This window comes from Sarcophilus harrisii, chromosome 3 (genome assembly GCF_902635505.1).
Source record: "Sarcophilus harrisii chromosome 3, mSarHar1.11, whole genome shotgun sequence".
Classification (NCBI taxonomy): Eukaryota; Metazoa; Chordata; class Mammalia; order Dasyuromorphia; family Dasyuridae; genus Sarcophilus; species Sarcophilus harrisii.
In genome coordinates this window covers 466,805,356-466,824,957 of record NC_045428.1, presented here as the reverse complement: position 1 = coordinate 466,824,957, position 19,602 = coordinate 466,805,356, and the positions used below count along the sequence as shown (strand labels likewise).

Genomic DNA, 19,602 nt, shown 5'->3' with positions numbered 1-19,602 from the left:
CTATGATTATTTGTGAAGGGGAGTGGTTGGGATAGATTAGGATTGTTTGAAAAACTTTTGTAGAGAAGCCTCAGGCTTTGAGGGCAGAAGTTGAATAGATGGAGACAAATTTGAAACCTTTTATGTTTTGTCTAATTCCTTCCTTGATGTCTTCCACTCTGATTAAATAGAAAGCAAATCATTTTTTGTTTTGTTTTTATTTTTCATTTCACTAACTTCTCAAAGAAGTCCTCATGCAATAAAAAGTTTGTGTAAAACTTTAGGAAACTTAATGATGATCTAATCCAATACTTTCATTTGTAAAATGAAATCAATGTTATTTACTAAGTAGGTAGTGAGAACTAAGCAGTTTAAGTAGTTTGCCCAAAGATCATATAGTTTTTAGTCACAAAATCAGAAATAAAACCCAGTTCTCCTAATCCAGTAAGTCTGCCTCCTGTCTACATTTATAGATCATATTCCTCCCTTACATCTCATTCTTTTTTTCATTCCTTAATTCATAGTAGCTCTTACAATCATGACATTTCTTTATGCAAAAAAAAATTAAAATTGTCTTCCCCTTCTGTCCAAAGTTAGAAGAAAAAAGAGAGAGGAAACAACAAAGCTAGAATTAATGACAGGAAGCAATGAACTTGACAATACAGTTTTCATATTTATGAATAGAATCACAGAATCTCAGTGGAGTAAGGGGCTCACTCAACACAATGAACAAGTATTCACCCAATCTTTCCCTTTAATAATCTCTTCTGAAGAGGAACTTTCCCACTGGAGGCAGCCCATTCCACTTTTGGATAGTTTAATTTGGAAAAAATTAAAAACAAAAAACAAAAAAAACAAGCCAAATTGCTGGAAACATTCTTAGATATCGTCTAAGTGCCTGATTTTACAACTAAGAAAACTGAGGTCCAGAGAGCACTTCCCTAAAGTTATACAACTAGTTGGTAGTTAGAAACAGTATTCAAACTTTGGTCTTGTGATTTTCAGATCTGACAATCCAGGACACTTTTCCCAAGACTATTTCTGTTCCTATCTCAGAGGACTTATGTTAATCAAACCCAAATAAATCAATCTCTTTGCAACTTCTACCGATTATGCTTAGTTATTTCCTCTGGGGTAAAACATAATGAAACTAATATCTCTTCTATATGACAGCTTATTAAGGACTGCTGCAATGTCATCTTTAAGTCATCTTCTTTCTTCCAAACTAAAAGTTTCAGTGTTGTTCATATGACATGGTGTCATCATGGTATATTGCCCTCATTCTCTTGGTTGCCCTTCTGTAGAAATAGAAGATCTCCCATTTGCCAATGTCCTTCAACAAATTCAGCAAACATTTTTAATAAGATATTTTTATTTTCAAAATACATGAAAAGATTTTCAACATTCATCCTGGTAAAACCTTGTGTTCAAAAATTTTCCCCTTCCTTCTCCCATCCCCTTTCCTAGACAATAAGTAATCTAATTTATTAGATTAAACTGGTGCAATTCTTCTTTACATATTTCCACATTTATCATGCTGCACAAAAAAAAATTAGATCAAAAAGGGGAAAAATGAGAAAGAAAAGCAAGCAAGCAAACAACAACCAAAAATGTGAAAGTGCTATTTGTTGTGATCTACATTCAGTCCCTATATAATCCTCTTTCTGAATGCAAATGGTTCTCTCCATCACAAGTCTTATTGGAATTGGCCTGAATCATCTCATTGCTAGAAAAAGTCATCCATCAGAGTTGATTATCATATTATCTTCTTGTTGCTATATACAGTATTCTCCTGGTTCTACTCACTTCACTTAGCGTCAGTTCCTGTAAGTTTCTCCAGCTCTTTCTGGAACCATCCTGTTGATCATTTCTTACAGAATAATAATATTCCACGATATTTACATACTGTAACTTATTCATCCATTCCCCAACTGATGGGCATCCACTCAGTTTCCAGTTTCTAGTCACTACAAAAAAGGCTGCCAGAAACATTTTTGCACATTTGGGCCCTTTTCCCTTTTTCCTGACCTCTTTGGGACACAGACCCACTAGAGATACTGTTGGATCAAAGGGTATGCACAGTTTGATAGCCCTTGGGCATAATTCCAAATTGCTCTCCAGAATGGTTGAATCAGTTCATGACTCCACCAACAATTATTAATTGTATTAATGTCTCAACATTTTCCCTCCAACATTTATCATTATCTTTTCCTGTCATCTTAACCAATCTGAGAGATGTGTAGTAGTACCTCAGAGATTTTAAAACATTTTAAACATTTTAAAAGAAAATATTATGACTACTTTGACTATGTTCAAAGTCCTCATTTGTATGGAAAAGCACATCGATCAGTTGGTTGAATGTAAGCCACAGTTGTTCATGAGATCAAATTACAGACTGGATTGTATACAGGATAATGGATCTTTATAAGCTTAAGCATCCTAGTGCTTCCTTCAGACAATCATAGAATTTGGAGTGAAAGGGGACCTCAGTGAGCTTCCAGCCTAACTGCCTCCTTTACTCAGTGAGGAAACTGAGGCCCAGAAAATTTTAATGATTTGCCCAAGATCATAAAAGAGTCTCTGACTGTAAAGCCAATGAGTTTACATTTTTCCATAGTTGCCTGTTTTTAGAAATAGATTATCATTTTATTTTCTGTCCACTATCTTGCAAACATATTCTGTAGCTTATAAAGAAAACTAGGGAAGAAAGTGAAGGTATACATTATTCACCTGAATTACATGTCCTTTATTTAAGATGGAAAACATATCACATATATGGTCCATGTCTCATTGGCTCAAAACATTGTCAGTGCCCCCGAAATGACCCAAGGCCTTACTAACACTTTATGACTCCCAGATGCTCACCCAGAAAATCAGCCAGCAGTGAGCACCAACTCTCCACTCAACCACCTCTTTTCTGAGAGTCAGGATTTAAGATAGTCAGTACCCACACTCTTCCTCTTATGGAGTCAATATTCAGGTTATTCAACATCTGATCTAATAAGATTCTATGGAGCTCTTTTCTGTCTTGCCTCTTGCCCCACCTCTTGTTTTGTTTCTTTTCTTTACTGATATTTTCTCCATAGCATTTTCTGTTTCTGATTGAAAAGACTTTTTGGCTAAGTTGGAATGAAACCAAACAGAAGTTTCTTGGAGTTCATTTTGGAGAAGTAGCAGCCCAGTTTTGATTAATAGGAGTCAAGTCACCTGTTTGTCAAGCTGACCATCAATGTTACTTCTAAGTTTCTCTCTGCGAGGAGGATTTGTTTGGTTATTTTGATCCCTTAGAACATTTTCAAGGGAATTTAGGTCTTCATTGTAATTAGTCCTCTGTTGTATTTCTCCATAATTAGAGCCAGGAGTTGGAATAGCCTAAGTAGCCTCCTAGAGAGTCTATTACAACTCCTGCTCTAATTACAGAGAAATATAGAAATGCAGAAGCTCAGAATCATTTTGACCCATCTGTGTGGCTAAGTAGAAAAAACATCTGCAACATTGCTACCCAGTTTTCATCCAGCCTCCATCTGAAGACCTCCAGTAAAGGGAAACCCGTTGTTACTAAAGGTGGTCCATTCTACTTTAAAAGATTCTAATTTTCAGGAAGCTTCTCCTTATATATGTCAGAATTCTGGGTCCTTGGCAACTTCTATCCAAGTCCTCTAGTGCTGATAGAGAAGTCCTTCTCAGCAGCTTGGATAGTAAAGGGACAGTCCTCTCTCAGCAAGCAAATTTGGACCATGCCTGCTTTGGTTTTTGGATACAAGAGAAAGGCTGTTTTTTTTCTTATATTACCAGTTCATAGCATGGTGGCTGATATATATGCACTTCATAATGCTTTTTGACTAATTTGTTTGGTAGATCATTAGACTTGACATTAAGAAAACATGTAAGAAAACAATGGACAAGTCACTTTATCACTTTGTTGCTCAGTTTCCTCACTGCTGAAATTAGAAGGTTAGACTTAATGGCTTTTCCAATCTATATAGAATCTATTTATTCCAATCCAATCTATAACTCTCTAATTGATTGATTTTAGGGATCTTAAATATTAGATACAGTAAGCCAATTGGATCTTTTCTCTGTTCCCTGCCACTAAGTGCTATGTCTTCAAATTTTGCTGGCTTACCCTCAAATTTATAGAGTAAAAACACATTTCCAAAAATGATTAGGTTCATTCAAATCCTTAAGAGCATCAGAATTTAGCTGTTCTATATTACCAATAGCACTTTTGATAGCTTCTTTTCTAAAAAATAGATCATGGGAATCCATGGAAAAACCCCTGCTTATCTGCAGCACAAATCACTGGAGTGCCAGAATAACTGTCAAAACATCTGAAAGAATGTTCAAAAAGTATAAAAATGAAAGCAAAAACTAATGATTCTGGAGTCAAGGAGAGATGCATGTGGTAGAGAAGAAGAAAAGGGAAGAATTTTAGATAACCCTTGAGGTATCAAGTAGAAGGAGGAGAAAGGAAAGAAGGAAAGAATCCCTGATGAGAAATGTTCTTAGGATATTATACATTCATTATTCCCATCTCCTCTCCACAAAATTTATTTCTTAATAAAAACAAAAGGAAAAATGAAGGTTTATAAACCTTTAGCAACAACTCCCTTGTGCATAACTCTTCAGTTTATAAAATTGTTTCTTTACAACAACCCCATAGAATCACAAATCTAGAGGTAAAAGGGACCTCACAGACTGTCTAGTACAGTTTTCACATTTTACAGTTAAAAAGATCCAGGGAGGCTAAGTCAATGGATCACACTCAAATAGACATAGGATTCCTGCTGCTGCACATTGACTTAGAAAACCACATATTAACATTATCTATGTTCTATTATATTTGTATTTATTCTGTTAAATATTTCATAACTACATTTTAATCTGGTTTAGGACATAATTTTGAGTATATAGCCAGCAAGCAAATGTGTGTGTGTGTGTGTGTGTGTGTATGTTTGTGTGTGTGTGTGTGTGTGACTTCTAGATTATAATTTGCCTAATGTAACACAAGTAGTAAGGGGGAACAGTTGAGTTACATAGCTTTTAAAACCCAGAGACTGTACTCAGATCTACGTCTTCTGAATCAGTCTAGACCTCCTTCCACCACACCACATCAACTCACCTAAAAAACCTGAAAATTTAGAATTATCTAATAAACTTGTTAAGTAACATTAGATAGACTGCCCTATTCCAGAAAGGATCAAGAAGAATAACAATCTTCTTTCTACCATTGATGAAAAAGAAAAAGGAAACAATGAATCAGTTTCAATTTAATTATTGTTTGAATCTTTCTGATTGTCTTATGCAATTGTGAATTGTGAATTTCTAAGTTGATCTAAAAATTAAGACAAATCATTCTACCATTTTCTTGTTCTCTAAAAAAGTTTTTGAAAGAGATTACTTCCTGGAGGATACTTATACTTCCTTTTCATTGAAAAAGAAAAAACCCTCAAAGCATCTGGAAACAAGTAAATGTGTGTGTGTGTGTGTGTGTGTGTGTGTGTGTACACAAAATATATATACAAATTCATTAACTTTTCATCCTAGGATGAACCTACCATTTTCCTACAAACCAAGCCTAAGCTACTACTTAGGTCGATAGGTTCATGGCAAAGTATGTTGTTGTCATTTTTATTTTAAATTCTGGTAAGGAAGACACCTGATTTTCCATCTGACTCTTCACAGAATTAAATCAATGGGGCTCCTCTTCCACTGGGAACTTTAAACACACACCATCCTTCCCAGATTATCAACAGATGCCTTTAATTGTCATACAACAAAACAAATCCCCCTTTCCACTTTAACTAAATTTACACTTACCCTAACTAGCCACATTAGTCGTTTCAGAAATATAAAACCTCCTAAAGCAGGAAATTTAAAAGCAAAAGCAAAAAAAAAATACAATTTTACTTACTTGTCTTCTGAGAAACTTTTCCCTGTAATAACATTCTTCCCTTGAGGTACATAGTCCCACAGTTCTTCTACAATCCCAATATAGTATGTCCTTGTGACTGCTTCAACCAGCCCAGGCAGACAAAGGAATGTGAACAAAAGGATGCAGCCAGTGAGCTGCTCTGGAGGCATTGGTAAATGTAACTTGGGCAGCGGTGTGCTCAGTAAAGAGCCTTGCCCTGTCCCTCCCCCTCACTCAGGACTAGTTATAGGTAAGGAATGGATGAAGCATGGCTCCTCCTATTTTCAATTTGGGGTTGGGACAGAGTTTGAAAGCTCATTGAAGTAGAGCAGGTCCAATGAGGGAATTCTTATGGTTACAAGATATCTTTCAGTCTTTTGGAAAATGTGCAACTGGCTTATTTGCTGCCCAGGTATATTTTTAAGTTTGTGTGTCCATTCGTCACATATTTTGTTTTGTTTTACCAGGAATGACAGTTGGACAATTTGACCACTTAGGTGCTTGAGGGTTTTTTTCCTTCTTCCTCTTTTTTTCCTCCACACCAATTTCAATCATAAGTTAAAATCTGAAAAACAAGTTAACTTGAATAGGGTACAAGGAAATATCATGAATTTGTGGATAACAATCTTGCACTGAAAGAGGGAGAGAAGAAGGATGATGTAATAGCTCTCTGCTATGTCCAACTTGTTTTATAGGGAAACATGAAAAGATCACCCATATCATAAATATGCAACCCTTTACTCACTGCCTAAATCTCCTAAATTCTCTCTGTGAGATCTAAACATCACCAAAAAGGAATCTGACTGCCCAGCTCAGCCCAAGATTGCTTAGATGGCTTCTTTCTTCAAAGAATGCTTTCCAAACTAAAATGAACCATATTTCCCAAAATTAATAAGAAAGTTATGCATTGAAGAGAACATTTTAGATACATGAATTCTGTAATTATTACTAGGCTTTTGAGTCTTGAACATAACTTTAAAAAGTCCATGTCTACTGTTGCCATGGAGAATAATGGGAGCTGGAAAGATGGGAGCTGTCCAGCTACTTCAGTTAAAAGGAAGCTCTAGGAGGGTGGGGTTGGCTGCACTCGACCAAACATAAAAACATCCACACCCTTCAGAATGCTGAGTGTTGTAAATTGAGTAAATGAGTTGTCAGTCTTGTACCTCTATTGCTTATGTTAATATCCAGTCTCTATGATTTAACCCTACAGCATGTCTTCTTATGTATCCTTGAACTATTTTTTCTCCCAAACCTGTCCCTGTTTCTCTTCTCAACATCATTTTCTACCTCTATCCTATTCTTCTTCACAACCCATATCTCAGGTCCTGACTGTGGCTTATTGAATAATGCTTCTAGTCCTTAATTGTACATGAATTTCACAGCAGTAATAATCCATCAGCTTCCAGACAAGTTGACTACATTGATGGAAACAAAGAATTAACTCAACTTTAACTCAAGACAGACTCTGTTTCCATTCTATATAATTTATTCATTTTTTTCCATGTGTCTCCAGAGTAATTTGACAGGCAGTATGGTATGGTGGAAGGAGTACAGCATTAGGAATCCCTCACTTCCTATGGGGTATTAGGCAAATAATTCAATCTCTCTAAGCCTCAACTTCTTCATATAAAAACAAGAGATTTGAATTAAATGATCTCTAAAGTCTCTAAATCTTCTATAACTGAAGAATTCTGTAACTCTAAGGTCTCCAAAGCTATGATTCTATAACTTTCATTTGAATCCCAAGTTTGTTACCTGTGTGATCTTGGGCAAATCAATTAATCTTATTGGATCACAAGTTCCTCATCTATAAAATGAGAAGTTTGAACTAGACATGACAATAAAGTATTTGTTGTCTCCACACCCTGATAGTATGTGAAAACTCTTAGAAGGTATATGTACAATTGGGTTAATAGGAGTAATTTGCTTCCTTCAGTATCCACAACCAATTCCACAGACTTTTCGCCACTATTCCTTACACACTCTGCCCTAATGCCTCTCATCAGACTTAAGTCTGCTTTTTCTTCAGATAATAGATTAAATATTAGAGCACAAAGGCTTTGAATTAAAATCTTGAATAAAATAATAAAATTAATGCTTATACCCCCCTTTCTATTCACATTTGCAAAATTTGTGTCATTGATATTTAAAATGAATAATTACAGGAAAAGGACTGTAGTGAGTGCTTTTGTTTCAAGTATTGTATTAAGAACTATTGTTGTTCAGTCATGTCTAATTCTTACAAAACCAAAATAAAGACTGTTTCTGGTCTCAAGAGATTTATGTTCCAACTGGGAAATAATGTAGAAGGAAATGGTGACTATGAAGGAATATTTTGGTTGAAAAAGTCACAGGAATTAAGAATGAAGGATAAGGGAGCAGATTGACACACTCTTCCTGATAGTAATGAAACATGGGTTGAATTATGGCCATAAAAGGGAAATGAGAAGGATACCAGAACATATCAATATAGTGGCAAGGTAGCTTTTGCTAAGATGGCAGAACATAAAAGTGACATCTGGCCAAAGAAGTCATACTAGTATAGTGGGTCACACATGAAGCATTTGTTAGTTGCACCTAAGCGCCTCAAGCTGGAAATTCTGAAAATTAAAGGACACTGTCTTTAATCCTGATGGCAAGTCATCTGGTAAGAGAAGATAATTGGAGAGTAGAAATGCAAGAAAAAAACAATGAGAACATTGGATCAGGCAGTATCCAAGAAATCTTTTGGCTTTAGCATTCTATGTTTCTAAGATACAGATGTGTCAGGCAGAGCAATGCAGACCGTGGGTCACTATATTGATTGTTAACTAATAATTAAGGAAGGTTTACATAGAGTGGGCTTACATAGCAGTTTCTGCTCAAGAAACAAAAGACTCGGTGAGCTTTTAGGACATTTTTCAAAGACGGTTGATTTGATTTAATTCCTCTCTCCCAAAAAATCTTAGGTAAATTCTAAAAATATGTAAATCTTAGTTTATTCTCTAGAGGAGTAAGTAGAGCTTAGCTTAGTATTTATTGCATGCACTATTCAAACATTTTATTTCTAGCATGAGGAAGAAAAGATACAGGCCACTATCTCCTACCTCATCTCAAATCAAGAAACATGAAAAAGTTTTAAACTTTTTATGGCAGTTAGATAATTAAGGGGATAAAGCCCTATATCTGGAGACAGGGAGACCTAACTTCAAATCTAGCCTCTGACATTTACTGGCTGGATGACACTGGGCAAGTTGCTTTATCTCTACTTACCTCGATTTCCTCAACTGTAAAATGAGAATAATAACAGCACCTACATCACAGGATTTTTATGAGGATCAAATGAGGTAATGGTTGTAAAGAGATTTAACACAATGCCTGATGTATAATAGATACTTAATAAATGCTTATTCCTTTCCTATGTCTACTTCCAAAATGTTGAAATTCCTATAGTGAAAACCCTTCTGGTGCACAGATGTGTTAGGTAGAACAATGCAAATCCCAGGTTTCTGAACCAAGGTTTCATAATCAGAAACAAGTCCTGATAGGAACACTTCAATAGAAAAGGAGCCACTTTAGAAATGGTTAATGCAATTATGTTCAATGGTAACAAAGAACTCAGATCACTGAGGGGGCAAAAGAGTCAGCACAAGCTTATTACTCAGTTTTCTCATCTGTAATTTAGAGAGGTTGAATTAGATGACCTCTGAGGTTCCTTCCACTTTAAGATCTAACATTCTGTGAGTCTGAAGAATGAAACTAAGTGTCCTGTAATGTTTTAAAAATTCTTCCCTAATCTGGATCTTCATCTGGAAATAAAACCTCTTTTTGGTCCATTGAAATCTAAGTTGTTTTAAATTATGTTGCTGTATAGAGATTTGACCTACATTGCAGAAAGGAATTACTATTTACTAATAAATACTAATAAATGAGTATTAAAAACTAATAAAAATTTACTTTTTTTCCTTTTTTGTTAATGTCCTGATGTGCATAAAAGTTGAACGAAGCTACAAAATCCTTTCCAGTAAAAGATTAGGATTTTGTTGGTTGGTTTATTATTGTTGTTCTTGTTAGCTACTATAAATAACAATTCACATTTATATAGCACTTTACAAAGAAGTTGCCTCACAAAAACCCTATAACAAAAATGGTGTAAATATTATCATCTCCATTTTATACATAAAGAAATTGAGAGTCAAAGAAATTAAATGACTCCTCTGGTTACATGGCTAGTAAGTGTCAAAGTCAAGATTTGAGACTAGTTTATAAATACTAGTTATTAGTGTTATCTGATGATACTGAATCCTCATCTTTTTCCTCATCTCCTCTTGTCATTTACCCTGATTCTTCTTTCTCAGTAACGGCTCACCTGTTCTTTCCTCACTGAAACCCATAACAACCAAGCACCCCAGAGAATGTAGAAGAACTGGAAGGGACAACTTAGGAAGGGAGGAGTTTCTGAGTTTTCTGGAACAGTGCCAGGTTGTTTGCCCCGATGCTTCCTAAAAGTCCCACCTGTGGAGAAAAGAACTACAGGAAACCCTGTTATATAGCATCAGAGACGCTATTAACTGACAGCAAATTGCAGGGTGTGGTTTCGGGAAGTTACTTCATGTCAAGAAAGAGGGGGCTGGCTTTAGGTGGGGACCTATAGTCCCTGAGACCTCCCTAACAGAAGGGTTCCCAGGAGACCGATGGCCTCCAATCATCTTTTCAAGATTCCCACAAATAACCCAGGTCTTTATGCACCTACATATACAGACTAAGACAGTGATAGAACAAGTAGCTACCTATGTTATGTGGCTTCAGAAGCCTTAAAATCTTCCCCTACCTGTTCAGAGACACTTGAAATTCCACAATTAATGTTTCATGTCTTAGGTTTGATATGTCCTAGTCAAGCTAGAGAGATCCTTGGTTATTCACCTTTCCAGTTTTTTATAATCTTTTCACTGGTTTTTAAAGCCTTTCACAAACTGGCACTTTTCTACCTTTGCAGTCTTTTTGCACTTTATTGCCCACCACATTTACTGCAATCTAGCAATGTTAGTCTCCTTATGGTTGCTTACACATGATACACCACTTCTTGCCCCTATTTTTGTCTCCCATGTCTGAAATGCTCCTTTTCCTCATCTTCCTATTCTGGCTTACCCAACTTCTTTCAAAACTCAATTCAAATCTTACCTTCTGCAAGAGGTTTTCCAGATCCATCATACTTGCTATAGCCTTCCCTATGAAAATATCTCCCATTTACTCTGTATATGTCTTGTATTTACATAGTTATTTGCATTATTACCAACCCCCATTAGAATATGAGCCTCTTATATTTAACCTTTCTTTCCTCATGTCCTTAGCACTTAGCATAGTGTGTGGCACATTATAAGACCTTAATAGAATTTTGTTAATTGATTAATTAACTGACCTTATTTATAGAGCAATATTTCAAGGATACATTCTTACATTGAGATGAATATTTCCTCCACTTATACCTCCCCATGGCAACATCACAGATGCTGTATTATTTAGTTGATCATCTTAAAGAGTTGTGAAGGCTGAAAAGTTCATCTCCCTGAATCCAACCCCCAAGTGATTCTCTCTGAACTTGGCTAGACTAGTTCTTACAGACAGATGTGGACTTATAATTTAAACCTTTTTTAACTAGGTAAAACCTTTCAGAACTTATGTATTGCTGGCAGAATTTTTTGTAATCTAAAGACATCTTCATGCCATAATGAGAAATAGCATCAGAACTTAAATAGAGATGGTCCATTGAGCTGGATCTCAATGTGAATGAATCTGTTGCCTCTTTTCCCAAGAACAAGTTTTGATAGTGGGAACAGGGAATCAAGAAAGAGGGCAAGGGTAGAAAGAGGGAAAGGCATACATTTTAGAGTTAAAAGGAATCACAGGGGTCACTGATTCCATCTCTCTATCCAGTTAGAGAATCCCTTCTTCAACAATCCCAAATTGTGTTTGTCCAACCCCAGTTCAAACAGCTCCAGTGATAAAAACTATTTCATTTTTTTAATAGTTTCATTGAATAATTCCTTATAACTGATAAAGTAGCGGAGTGATATGGCTAAAGGAAAATTAATGGATTGACTGTTCCAATAACTTAAGAAAGAGATGTTAAGAGCCTGAACAAAGTTGGTACTTTGTGACTGAAAAAAAGTGTCAGATGTGAAGATATTATAGAATTAGAAGTAGCAGGATTTATCAGTTGATGTATTACATGAGGTAAGTCCAGGATAATGTTGAAATTATGAACTGCAGAAGGTAGAAGCATGATGCCTTTGACAGAAATAGTGAAGTTTGGAAAAAAGTAGAGCTTGGAAGGAAAGCATGATTTTTATGTGGAGGTGTTGAGCTGATATAGATTGCTATTCATCCATGCTAAGATATCTTATGCTACTCTTATTGATATTCATCTGTAATTTCACCCTAGGAGGTCCCCTCAATATGTTGGAGCCTCCCCAATATCTTGTCATCACAAGAATTTAAGTAACTCATGGGGCAATCACCTTAATCCTTACTCTTGCTATGGGATTGATCCATATTTATTTTCTCATTCATATAGCCTTTGAAAACAATCATTACATCTCATAACAACCCTTCAGATATTTGAATGAAGCTCTCGTCCCATTTAATCTTTTCTGGGCTGACCATTCACAATTTCCTCAATCATTCTTTATATGATGTAGTCTCCACATTTCTCATTATTCTTGTATCTCTTTTCCATTTTGCCATTTCTCTTTGTCAATGTTTGGCTTTCAAAACTCTCCAAGGACCTTTCCTAATTTTCCTAACTATACTGCTCACTACATACTCTTCTGAACTACCACATATACTCTAATCATAAAAATCTGATCATAAAAAAAGTTTGATCATAAAAAGCCCAAAAAAGTACATCCTTTATTCTTGGTATTCTTCCTAACTCTCTGCCACCAAATAGCCCATATTGTTTTCATAGGCTCTGTACTCTAACCACACTTTTTGTATTCAGCACTTATGTCATTGTTTTTTAAAAATCTAGACATAGAATTTTTCACTTCATAAGATAATATATTGAGATTTAGAAGAGATTTCAGTAATTCCCAAATACAAACCTTCATTTTGAAGAAGAAAAAAAATGAGAGTTAGAGAAAGTAGATAACTTACCCAGGATCACACAATTAGTAAGTATTTATACCTTTGAAATTGGCAAATGTTAAAAATCAGGGCTTGATTTATTAGTTGACTAGACTTAAGAAAATGATGAATGAAATATTAATAAAATAAAATAAACTTAAAATTGTGCTAAAAGTACTTTTTCCCCTGGAGAGCTAGTTGTTAAACATTTATCAGCATACTGCTCTGTGGACACAAAATTTAGCTAAACTATTGACCTTTTCTTTAGGAGGGTGACTGGATTTAGAATCCATTTCCAAGTAGGAAACCGACAACTAGCTGTCTTTTAGCTATTTATAAATTAATTAAAACTATTCTTTTACAAAGAAACATAGAAATATAGAGAATAAAGTACTAATTTTGAATTAAAAAGACCTGGGTTAAAAATATATCTATTATGCTTACTAGTTATATAACCAGGAGCAAGTCACTTAACTCCTATGAACCTCAAGGAGTTCCTGAAGAACACATTACTAAACTGGGGAACATGAACTTTTAAAAAAAAATTATAACTATATATATTAGAAAGAAAAACCTCTGTCTAAATGACTACAAATTGCATAGAGTATCTGGGAATCAATCTACCCTTGTGCACAGAAGAGTTGAATAAATTCAACTGCAAAGTACTCTTAAAGAAATAAATAACTTAAATAGCTGGAGAAATATTTAGAGCTTATGTCTAGGCCATACCAGTACAATAAAAATAGCTATAATACTAAAGTTAATGCATACTTTTAATTCTATGTCAATCAAATTGTCAAAGGATACTTCGTAGAACTTAATAAAATAATAACAAAATTCATTTGGGAAAACAAAAGATGTAGAATATCAAGTTAAGTGATGAAAAGAAATAGTAAGAAAGGGGGAATGGAAATTTCAGATTTCAAACTGTACTATAAAACAATAATCATCAAAAACATATGGTATTGTTTAAAAAACAAAGGGGTAGCTGAAACAGATTAGAGAAGGGAGTATAAGAAAAAGTGAACTAAGTAATCCAATAAAGTGAAAATAAATTAGAATAAATAATAAAGAGTTAAAAAGCAATTACTTAGGAAAAAACATGTTTTTTAAACTGGAAAGCAGTCTGGCAGAAATTAGATCTAGATCAATACATATCACATATCACATTCTACAATACCTTCTAAATTGATAAATGACCTAAATATTAAAGATCATTTTAAAAATTAGAAAAGAAATAGATCATATAATTGTCACAGCTATATGTAAGAAATGTATTCTTAAATGAGTAAGAGATAGAGGAAATTGTGAAAGAAAAAAATATGACTTTAATGATGTGAAACAAAAACTTCTGCACATACAAAATCAACATATGGGTTAAGAAGGGAAAATATTGAATGGAGGAAAAATCTTTGTATTAGATTTCTATGATCTAAGATATATAAATATCTAAGAAGTATAAATTATTATATATGTATTTTACATGTGTATGTATACAACTAATTTTTTAATGTTGTTCAGTCATTTTTGTCATGTCTGACTCTTTATGAACCCATTTTAGGCTTTTTCTTGGCAAAAATACTATAATAATTTATCACTTTTTTCTCCAATTCATTGTACAGAACTGAGGCAAACAAATGACTTTTCCAAGGTCACATAATCAGTTCATTTCTGAGGCAAAATTGGAACTCATGAAGATGAATCTTTCAGAATCCAAGTCCAATGCTCTATTCACCCAGATACCTCATTGCCCAATAGATAAATAATCAAATAATATAAACAAAATGATTTGCAAAAGAAAAATTGAAAAGTATTCACAAATACATGAAAGAATACTCTAAATCACTAAGAATAAGAGAAATACAAACAAAAACAATCCTTCACCTCATACTCAGCATTTTGGCAAAGATGACAAGATGAAAACAATCAATGTTAGACAGGTTGTGGTAAGCTAGGCACACTGATGCATTGTTTGAGAAGATGTAAATTGTTACAATCATTTTGGAAAGCAATTTGGAATTGGGAAAATAAAGAAACTAAAATGTACATACCCACTGATTCTGTTACTGGGTTTTTTTACCCCAATGAGGCCATTGATAAGGCAAAAGTCCTCATAAATACTAAAATATTTATATACTGTTACTTTCTGTGATAGTAAAGAATTGGAAATAAAATCCATTGATCAGAAAATAGATAAACAACTTATGGCACATGAATGTCATGGTATATTACTATGCTATAAGAAATAATGAATGTGATGAATACAGAGAAACATGGAAAGATCTACATGAACTGATGCAGAATTAAGTAATCAAAGACAATAAAACAAAATATGTAAGTATTACAACAATGCAAATGGCAATAACAACCACACAATCAAAAAATCAAATGAATGTTGCATAATTATAAAAGCTATAACAATATGAGACTCTCCCTTTTCCAGAAGCATACAAATGCTGAATATTACATACTTTCATGATTTTTGACATATTGATCAATTATGCTATTTTTCTGATTTTTTATATTTATTTCTCTTAAAAATACTATTTGTTATATTAGATGACATTGGCAGGGAGGGAAGTACAGGGGGAAATAATAGTGATGTAAAAAACAAAATATTAATAAAATTTTAAAAGAGATTTTGTGAATGAATAGAAAGATTGCTATGAAGTCAAGAAAATCTGACAGACTAGCTTGTATGACCATGGTTGAGCTACCTAGACTTTTAGTGTCTCAGATAACTCTATAAGATAGTTACAGATGAATTGCAGATGAAGGAATTTTCATACCAGGAGTTCCTTATACCAATGAAATTATAGTTTTAGATACTAAAGAAGTATTGTTGTTATTAGTAAAATACAAAGAAATTTTAAAGTGTTATTGAATTCTAGTAGTTTTTTGATACCATGGATTTCCTCAGTTATCAGCACTATGATTTCTGTCATATTGTAAGCAAAGAGATAGAAGGAAGAGCTGAAGCTGAAAAAAGGAATCTGTTGACTGGGAATTTTTTTAAGTTACTACCTTGCATGAGACATTGTTAAATATCTTATGCCAATAAAACCTATCTTAAAAGCTCTGGTAGGTGGCTATTTGTAGGCATTTATTATATTTGTTTTTGTTTATACATACTTATATTTATATCTCCTTATCCATGTACATCTTGTTATCCCTAGATGGAATATAAACTCCTAGAGAATAGGCAATGATTTTTTTATTTTTTTGGAATCCTTGGGACTTAGCAAAGAGTATGGCATGTTGTATGTGCTAAATATTTGCCTAATCCACAATAATAATAATTTTATATTCTATGCTCTTATTTATATAGATATTCCCTCTAATGATACAATTTGCAATCCATCTATCATCATCCAGTTCAAGGTTTGTTCATTTCATCCTATAAGTTCTCCTCAGGAAGGTTTATTCAATATGTTGTACTTTCTTCTAAAACTCTTAATGCTCTAAAGCTACCAATGGAGCACATGGACTCAACTCCATTGAAAAATTGTTAAATTGTTAAAGGAGAAATCTTTCCTTTTCTAGACATAAATTGCTCTGATGAAACTCTTTGTGATACTTCTCCAATGATGCTTCATTATCAATATTTTACTGTCTAACCATCTTTGCTGGGAAGTGACCCTCAAGTTTAAATTTTTCACAGATCACTATTTATTACTTGAAATCATGAACTTGAAGTCAGCACTTGAAAAAATTTGTCATTAGAAATATGTTTCATGGAGAAATTTGGAGTCATTAAAAGATGTACAATTTCACAAAAGCAGTTCCACACTGATAACTCATGCTTTTATATATTTTGAGATATTTGCAAATCATTATCCTTTTTTAAAAAAATAAATGAGGACACAGAAGCTCTGAGATATTAAATCTTTTGCCTATTAGCCAACAGTTGGTAACTGCCTAAGGCAAGATTTGAAACCAGGTTTCATAGTTCTAGTCCCAATGATCTACTCTGACTATAAAGTCTTGTAATAGAGAATTTGGGGAACTATTCCTGTGGTTAGTATTCCAAGTTTTTTGCTTGCCATCTGGGGGAAGGGGTGGAGGGAGGGAGGGGAAAAATCAGAACAAAAGTGAGTGCAAGGGATAATGTTGTAAAAAAATTACCCTGGCATGGGTTCTGTCAATAAAAAGTTATTTAAAAAAAAGTATTCCAAGGTTTTTAGAAAATAGAAATTTTATTGAATATGTCAGTAGGTTAGTTCCACAAGAACACATGATTACAATAATTCACTTTGAAGATCTTTCTTCTGGAAAAAAATCTACTCAGGGACCAGAGAGAGTTCTTCTGTTTGCCTGATAGCTATAAAATCAGAGTGATTGAGTTAATTTCTAAAGGAGGAAGGCTACTTGAGGGAGGTGGTGATGAGAAGCAAAATACTACGGAGGAGGGAAGGGTTAAAGGAAAAGGAAAAGCATAGTTTGGGGTAAATAAGATGGCAGGAAATAAAGAATTAGTTATTTTAACTGTGAATGTGAATGCAATGAATTCTGCCATAAAACAGAAGTGAATAGCAGACTTGATTAAAAGCCAGAATCCTACAATATGTTGTTTATAAGAAACATTTAAAGCAGAGGGATACCTAAAGAGTGAAGGTAAAGGGCAGGAGTAGAATTTATTATGCTTCATGTGAAGTAAAAAAAGCAAGGGTAGCAATCCTGATCTCAGATCAAATAAAAGCAAAGATAGATGTAATTAAAAGCGATAAGGATGGAAACTATGTTGCTAAAGGATATCATAGATAATGAAGCAATATCAATATTAAATATATATGCACCAAGTGGTATAACATCCAAATTCCTAGAAAAGTTAAAAGAGAAGAAAAAAGAAGAAATAAACAGCAAAATTATCCTAGTGGGGGATCTCAACCTTGCTCTCTCAGAACTAAATAAATTGAACCACAAAATAAATAAGAAAGAAGTTAAATAAGTAGATAGAATGTTAAAAAAAAAAAAAAGTTAGGTATGATAGATCTTTGGAGAAAATGGAATGGAGACAGAAAGGAGTTTACTTTTTTCTCAGCAGTTCATGGAATCTATACAAAAATTGACCACGTATTAGAACATAAAACTCTCAAAATCAAATGCAAAAAGGCAGAAATAGTAAATGCATTTTCAGATCATGATGCAATAAAAATCACATTCAATAAAATGACAGGGGAAAATAGATCAAAAGTTAATTGGAAATTAAATAATCTAATCTTAAAGAATGAATGGGTAAAGCAACAAATCATAGACATAATCAGTAACTTCATCCAAGAGAATGACAATAATGAGACAACATACCAAAATTTGTGGGATGCACCCAAAGAGGTTATTAGGAGAAATTTTATATCTCTAGATATAGATGGATAGATAGATAGATAGATAGATAGAACTTACATAAAATACAGAAAGAGAAGATCAATAAATTGGGCTTATAATTTTAAAAGCTTATAAAAGAAAAAATTAAAAACTCTCAATTAAATATCAAATTTGAAATTCTGAAAATAAAAGGGGAGATTAATAAAAGTGAAAATAAGAAAACTACTGAATTAATAAATAAAACTCAAAGCTGATTTTATTAAAAAAACCCAACAAAATAGATAAACTTTTAGTTAATTTTATTAGGAGAAAGAAAGAAGAAAATCAAATTGTTAGTCTCAAAATTAAAAATAGAGAATTTTACACCAATAAAGAGAAAATTAGAACAATAATTAGGAGTTATTTTGCCCTAATCTAAGTGAAATGGAGGAATATCTTCAAAAATATAGATTGACCAGATTAACAGAAGAGGAAATTAATAGTCCCATTTTAGAAAAAGAAATAGAACAAATTACTAATTAACTCCAACTAATCAAGAAAAAATGTCCAGGACCAGATGGATTTACATGTAAATTCTACCAAACATTTAAAGAACAATTAATTCCAATACTATTCAAATTATTTGAAAAAATAGGGGAAAGAACTCATTTCTACCAAATTCCTTTTAAGACACAGATATGGTGCTGATACCTAAACTACATAGGATGAAAACAGAGAAAGAATATTATAAATCAATTTCCCTGATGAATATTGATGCAAAAATCTTAAATAAAATATTTACAAAGAGATTACCGAAAGTCATCCCCAGGATAATACACTATGATCAAGTAGAACTTACACCAGGAATGCAGGGCTGACTCAATTTTAGGAAAAGTATTAACATAATTGTTAATTATGTGTAAACTAGTTTGGTTATATTAATAATCAAACTAATAAAAATCATATGATTATTGAAATAGATGCAGAAAAATCATTTGATAAAATCCACCACCCATTCCTATTAAAAACACTAGAGAGTATAGGAATTAATGGACTTTTCCTTAATATTTTCAGTAACATTTATTTAAAACCATCAACAAGCATTATATATGATGAGGACAAACTAGAATCATTCCCAGAAAGATCAAGAGTGAAACAAGGTTGCCCACTATCATCATTATTATGCAATATTGCATTAGAAATGTCAGCTTTGGCAATAAGAGAAGAAAAAGATATTAGAGGAATTAGAGTAGGTAATGAGGAAATCAAATTATCAGTCTTTGCCAGTGATATAATGGTGT

The 19,602-nt window shown here is 33.5% G+C and overlaps 1 protein-coding gene across 1 annotated transcript in view; it reads right to left on the bottom strand.

Moving 5' to 3' along the window:
* The window catches only part of HEPHL1 (hephaestin like 1), a 90,855-nt gene extending 84,792 nt beyond the window's left edge, over positions 1-6,063 (bottom strand). Inside the window, exon 1 of the mRNA XM_031961008.1 lies at positions 5,894-6,063. Within this exon, the coding sequence (XP_031816868.1) occupies positions 5,894-6,063 (170 nt within the window). The remainder of the gene's footprint in view (positions 1-5,893) is intronic.
* Between the last annotated feature and the right edge of the window lie 13,539 nt (positions 6,064-19,602).